The following is a 7011-nucleotide window of genomic DNA, read 5'->3' as shown; positions in this document are numbered from 1 at the left end:
ATCAAATCACTGATCTTAACACATCATAGGGAAAGAAAAGCAGCTCCTGTGGATGCATTACCAAAAGCCAACACCAATCACATGGTGCCCGCAAGCTGAGCCACTTCAGCTCTTTGCCCTAAAAGGTCCCGAGTCAGCATGAGTCAGATTCTATAGTTCTCCAATTATATTGCAATGTTCGCGATAAAAAAGGACCCTGTTACAGTTCGAATGTAATAGAAGAATCTAACCTGTAATGACGTAAGAAAGGAAGAGTAAGAAAAATCATTATATTTCTCTATTAAGTGAATTTTTCATGAAAAGCACTTGATGTCTTAGATTAAGATGGGTTAAATTACCCAAAGGTATGACCTTGTGCTCGCTATGATAGACAATACAGAGCAAATCTTATTTTCTTTCGACCCCATTTTTTTCTCTTTACAGCTGAGGCAGCCCGACAGACCGATAGATTAGAACCCTGACCTGGATTCCTAAAATAACATGGGCTTCAAATGGTATAGTTTACACTCATTCCACATCCAGACTATGGGTAAAGCTTTTCGTAAAGTTGCAATGATAAAGGAGGTACTAAAATAGTAGAAAGTAAAGAAGGGAAAGGAGAAAGGGAAGGAAAGGAACGACTGTGGTTTTGCAACTTGGCGCTTGAATAATTGGTGGCGGGGGGGGGAGGTCTTTCTTTTGGGACAAGTTTTGGCACACATCGGATTACCTTTGAAGGCGAACAAACTGGTTAAGTATGTGACAGGTCGGATGGCTTTATCTTTTCAAAAGATTTAAAGTTTCTCATCATCATCCTCTTCTGGGCAAACCAAGATTTGTCCAAGCTCCTGGGAATTAGAGCCAAAATTCATATTGCTCTCATGTTAAAACGGTTCCACAATGGAGTGCAGGTTAATCTCTTTTTTCCTTTTGGTTCCTAATGAAACGGATAAATAGAATGTATTATTTCAAAGTAGGATGATGCTTTTTTCAGGGAATTTATAGAACACAACTGTAATACCTACTAAAGGGAGAGACAGATTTGCCATTCTCTTTCTGTTTTTTTGGCGGTAGTGTGTTTACCCGTCCAAAGCAACTTTAGGTGCGCTCCAAGAGGGATCGTCAAAAGGTGGAGAATCCCTACGAGAAACCAATCAGGCAACAAAGATTCTCAGGGATTATCCACAAAAGATTCATGGTAGATTTAGGTAAAATAATTATCGCCGATATTTATTACTGTCGCCGCCGCCATAACGATTACATGTTTAATCCAATGGATTATCCAAACTTCGAGTCAATCACCCCTTTTTCATCTATCAAAGCAAGGTCTGTGCGATTCAACATTGAACGACTGGTGAGGTTACAATAAAAGAAGCATGAATTGAGATTTCCAATCTCACGGTCAACGCACAGCATGGGGTTTAATGAAAAGCCCGGATCTTCGTTCCTCATCAGGTGATCTCGTACCGGGGTATGGGCCTGTGTTCAGGTCCAAAGCAAAAAAGAAAAAGAAAAAGTCAATTGGGCCGAGAAGGTTGTCCCCCCATTGAAGCCCAGCCCAAGTAGTGTATCCCAAGAAAAAGGAAAACCGAGAAAAGGTGAAAAAAGAAAAAGTTCCATTGCCGGGAATCGAACCCGGGTCTCCTGGGTGAAAGCCAGATATCCTAACCGCTGGACGACAATGGATTTGTTCGACGACTCCCTTCATTAAAAATATATAACACAACTATTCGGAAAGCAACTTCTCGCGAATTTCGGAACTGCGTAGTTTCCGTCAGAAGAGATGGGGCAACCCTCGAGCATCGGCTCATGGTGTTGTCTCTTTCTGTGTTTCAATAACCAGAATTGGAAAACGATCTTGATTTTTTGAGAGAGTTACTGAAAAGTAAAAAATAAACAGATGCAGGCACCAACTGGGGAGAACTTCAAGATTCGATATATAAAAGATCCTATGAAGGGCGGTGAACACTTTAAAACAGTACAATGACGGTGTAGTGTCACTTCAAGCAACAACCTTAATGGATGGTTTCTCCCGCATAATTTATAATCATCGTGCTGTCTTAATTAATTTCGATGCACGTCCCTTTCCTTTGCTTAAACAACATTATCGCTTCTTCTTCCTCCCTTTTTCTCATGCCTTTCCCCGAGGGAACATCGACTTCGATCAGTCAAAAGAATGTAAAAATCGACGAGTTGAGATTTTCTTTCGAAAAGGGCTTCGTGGCTTACGTGGCACATCCACATCTCGCCGAGTGCGCGCGCTTGTATTAACCAAACTGATGCATTAAACTATCGATAGCTTTCTTTGAAAAGTTAATCTGGTAAAGCAATTGGTGAATTCTTTTATCCAAAACCATGGGCGATGTACATATATATATATGCATAGAATATGTTCCGATGGCCAACTTATTCTACTATGTAACATGTTACTTTACGTAGCATCCTGACTTGCACTAGTATTGCATGTACTTCTGAAAAGTGGTGAGACCTGATCCTCATCCTCGCGGTATGGAGTGACGATTGGGTCACGATCCACTTCGGGGTGAGCAAAATTGAGGTCTTACTTGAAGGAGAACGTTTCATCTTTTCCGGCCTCTCGTTTTGTCGAATTGCGGCTTCGAAGTATCCGGTTTGTTAGTAGTTACAAATCAATTTCAAGTTATCGGATCCTCTGTTTGGGCTTCCTCGTTCTAGTAGGGACATCTTTGGTTAGAAAATGAAAAAGAAAAAAGAAAAGCACGAATGGTTGACCTATCGTGAAATTCTATTGCATGTTGACATACAGGAATGTCTTCTTTTTGCACAAATTGGATACCCTTTTTCTCTATCGTATCGGGGAGAGAGAGAGAGAGAGAGAGAGAGAGAGAGAGAGAGTATTCGTCCATTGCTTTGAGTAGAATCCGAACTTTGGATTACTTGGCTTTATTATTTGGAAGGACTTTTTCCGGGAATCCCAGAAAACCCTACCAACATCTCATTCCTAAGGGGATAGTGCACTTTTTTTGGACCATCTATATAATTATATACATATATACAATACCCAATTTCCGAAATATTTAGTGCATTTATCACAGGAAAAGTCAGTTTGTTGAAAATTTAAACGATATTCTCCTATTTTGTGTCTTAATGAGTGCCCGTGAGACACTGCTTAACGAAATTCATTCATCTAACGCGATCGGAAGAGAAATGCCGCTTGAATTTGCATAAAGTAACTCGGAAAGTTAATTTAGGGTCTTTGGCATTCTTTTATTTAATACCCATGTTCATATGACGTGGTGAAATGCGGATTAACACAAAGTGAATGAGCTATAAATCTAAGGGTGGATGAGACTTGGGGGCGCCTTGAGTTTCCATTTTTAGAAAGTGCAGCGTCCCTCGCGTCCACTGAGAATTAACACGAACATGGAATGATGCGTGCTGGATAGATCAGGTGGAGTTGAGCGGAGCCTGATCGGAAAGTGATTCCCACGTACAATCTGAAGGCTGAGAGGATCCGGCAGGCGACGCTTGACACGGCCAAAGAAAAGTAAGCTCGACTAACCAAAACAAGAAAAAGAGGCCCGCTTTTTCGTTGCAGAATCTATTCATTTTGCTCGTCGCCATTACTTGAACGGGATGGCTCGTTGTGGGCGAGGATATATGCAGGGTCAGGTCCGATTCTCAAAAGGAAGGGCTACTCCATCGACCCAATTTTGTTCGATTCAGATTTTGTGGTCCCACATATTTACTTTCATGATCATTTTGAATCTCCTGTTGCTACTGAGAGGGCAGGGTACGTGTCCGGAGTAATTCAGATTTTTTCAGGGTGCACCGTGAATTCGCATTCTTTATTTTACAGGGTGTGTAGATAGTGGGACTTTTTTGTCTGATAACTTCTTTCCGCAGGTCTCTATAGGGCCTTAGACTATGGAACAATCTTGACTATGTATCGTATCTCCTTGAGGACTAATGATAACTGGCCGGATTGGCTCGTGATGTTCATGACTTACACACTTTATTAATTGAAGTAAGCTTCGAGCGAACTTGATTCAATGGAACTCGAGCATAAGAGAGGTCAAGCTGTTTCAGAGTGCCAACCCTTGCTATAAACTCAAAGCACTTTTCTTCAGACAGATTTCCAGGTATGAACAAGAAAGAGCATATGATTTTAAGGAACACTATGAAAGAGAGTTTATCTTCCATTTATTCTTTTTATTTTCATTTTTCTGGTGAGGGAGAAAGCACAGTGATGCTGCTAATAGTACTATCTTTTTTTTGGTGCCCTTGTAAATAAAGGCAAAGGCAGGAAAATAAGGAAAATGAGAAGTGATACGGTTGTTTATCATCCCTGTACAGCACTCGTTTATATAGCCAAGCAAAGATGGTCCCTCCTCTCCTCCAAGCATCCATCTTTATCTTCGTCCCACCACCATCGCCTTATCTCCTTTCTTTATGGAGAAAAGGCAACGCCCCGTACGAGGTATATGCACTCTCTTCTTTTTTTCATATTCAAAACAACAGAAAACAAGAAAGCATCTCTCTCTCTCTCTCTCTCTCCCCGTGCCTCAGGATTTATCAGAACCAGCAGGCCCTCGTGTTGGATTTCCCTTGTTCTCTTTTTTTTGTCGGCCGCATGGTTAGGGCTTCTTCCTCCTTGCTTGCGCTTCTTAAAATGGGGATGTGAACGTTCTTCGGAGAGAGCGCTTTTTTGGAAGCTGAGCAGCCGCTGCTGCTACGAAGAACTGCAATACCAAAAATGACATTCCCCCCACGTTTTATCGTTATTGCTCGCGAAAAAGAAAGCAGCTAATACAGGAGATAATGTTCATGGGACACATTGTCTAATATCTTTACGATGTCGAACGGCCCACCATTTAAAGCACTCAGGTGCACAATTTGCGGCGGCCCTCCTCCTGTCTCAGAGCAACCGGAGGATTATATGAAAATTCAGGATTCGTATCTGATGCATCAACTAACTTAACTAACGCTTGGAGCTCGAATCCTCTTAACCAGACTCTTAAAAAAGATGTTTTTGTGGAGATGATAAGCAAGTATTTTTGGAAAAAAGAGACCCTACCTGAAATAAGAAACTTACAGTTTTAGAGCATATTGGACGGGTCTCATCTTTTGAAAAGAACCATTAGGCCCTTTTTTCCCCTCAGCCAAAGGGGCGAAAGAGAAAAAAGAAGGTAAAAAGGAACGTGCATGCGACACAAAGATGAACAGCCTTGGAATATCATCAGGAAGTTGAAGAACTGGGGAGTTTTACCTGTTTTTGTTCTCTTCTGAGTCTGTCATTCTCTTCATACAAACGCCCAACTTCATTCTCCAACTCCATCACGTAAGCCTACAATCTCCCCCAAGAAAAGGACAAAGGAGAGAGTATTGGAAATCCTCGCGTTAAAAGAAAGGTTTCCTACGTCAGAGTCGGCATTAAAAATGACCTAATCATTTCTCGAGACAGCATATATTAGTGGAGTTATCGTCCATAATATTCAACACCTTTTCACGATCACAACCAGCCTTTACCCGAATACATTGTCGACCCTCATTTCAGTGCACATAAACTAATCGCTATTCAATAGAAAAAAGGAGCGATTCATCATGATAGACGATAGGAACATTTGGAAAGCGTTATTTAAGTTCTCATCAATGCCATAAGCTGTAAAGGTTACCTAATTGATTATCTGTTCATAATCCCAACTCTCATCACAATGAATCGAGTGTAATTGACCGGATGGCCGAGATCAGGTGCATCGGGCACTTGATAACTGTCTGCTTACAATGATATTAGGACAGGACACATACTATCTTAGTCGATCTGAAGGTGACAAGGTTTCTGGTAAACCTGATATGTTTCGAAGTAATGTTACCGAGAGAGAGAGAGAGAGAGGACCTGTTTTCTGGCTCTGGAGCGTTCCGCCGACTCGCGGTTCTTCATCAACCGCAGGAATCGCGGGTCGCTTGAGTCGCCGCTGTTCACCGTCGAGCTCTTCCTCTTTAACGGCGGAGGGAATGCTGCCGCCACAGGGGGCGTGCCATGCACGTTGGGCGGCGGCTTCATGGTACAGACGTCACACGCTCGAGATACTTCCCCGGCGGCATGACGACCGCTGGCCTGAGAAGCCCGCCTGACCCGAGCCCCTTTTTCCCGGCTCCGAAGACCCGGCCCGGAGGTCAATCCCGAGCTGGGCGGTGAAGGGCCCGGGTCACACGCCCTTTTTCTTGAACTCGGTGTTGGGTCCTCGCTGAAGGGTCCACCCCCACCACCACCACCACCGCCACCGCCACCGCCACCACCACCACCCAAGAAGTCCTGGAGGATCACGTCGCCATGGACGGCGGAGGAAGCGGTGGCGGCGGGCGGGGTTTGGAGGGAGGACAAGTTGATGTCCTGCCAGAGGTCGTCCATGGATCTTAAGGAAGACGATGGAGGATCGGTGGAAGGTGGAGATGATGGTGAGAGCAGTAGCGAAGAAGAAGATGAGCGTGTGGAGGAGGAGGAGGAGGAGGAGGAGGAGGAGCTTGATTTCAGTGAGGAGGAGCGAGGTGATCTCTTGTCCTTGTTGCTGTTGCTGTTGCTGTGTTCTTCATCAGGACAACCGGGAGTCGACCCCATTTTGGCAATGTTTTAGGCTGTCGAGACAGAGAGAGAGAGAGAGAGAGAGAGAGATATGCAGGGGAGACGGAGAAAATGGGGGTCTTTCTTTCAAAAGCATAAGCGTGCGCCCCAGTTATTGCGTCACCCGTCAACATTTAACTGGGTTATATGACGAGACCCACGCCGTCAAATTGACGAGTCGAATCACATTGGCATCCGAGATAAAAAAAAAAAGACCCATTCAAACTTATCCATTTATATAACGATATAAATTAAATAACACGCTCGACTCAGTTCACTATACTAGAACACATCAATTTTTAACATAACATATAAAAACTTGTACCAACTCATTTAAAGCTCATTAAAACTCATATTTGTTATGCATTCGTGCTCTCTACTTATTTTATTTCCTATATTTGCTTTACTCTTTCCAATTCTTTATATGCTTT

At 43.1% G+C, this 7011-nt stretch overlaps 1 protein-coding gene and 1 non-coding gene across 2 annotated transcripts; both read right to left on the bottom strand.

Annotated features, from left to right (window-relative positions):
- Positions 1 to 1593: 1593 nt before the first annotated feature.
- Positions 1594 to 1665, bottom strand: TRNAE-UUC. Its single transcript has one exon. It is a non-coding gene; the product is annotated as a tRNA-Glu (tRNA).
- A 2437-nt stretch (positions 1666 to 4102) lies between these two features.
- On the bottom strand, positions 4103 to 6676 carry LOC104450454 (protein FD-like). Its single transcript, XM_010065013.3, has 3 exons — positions 5855 to 6676; positions 5228 to 5305; positions 4103 to 4700 (listed from the first exon to the last, which is right to left on the bottom strand). Exons 1-3 carry the CDS (start codon positions 6575 to 6577, stop codon positions 4626 to 4628), a joined length of 876 nt encoding a protein of 291 aa, XP_010063315.2. The 5' UTR covers positions 6578 to 6676; the 3' UTR covers positions 4103 to 4625.
- Between the last annotated feature and the right edge of the window lie 335 nt (positions 6677 to 7011).

Source organism: Eucalyptus grandis, chromosome 6 (assembly GCF_016545825.1).
Source record: "Eucalyptus grandis isolate ANBG69807.140 chromosome 6, ASM1654582v1, whole genome shotgun sequence".
Classification (NCBI taxonomy): domain Eukaryota; kingdom Viridiplantae; phylum Streptophyta; class Magnoliopsida; order Myrtales; family Myrtaceae; genus Eucalyptus; species Eucalyptus grandis.
This window is presented reverse-complemented; position numbering and strand designations above follow the sequence as displayed.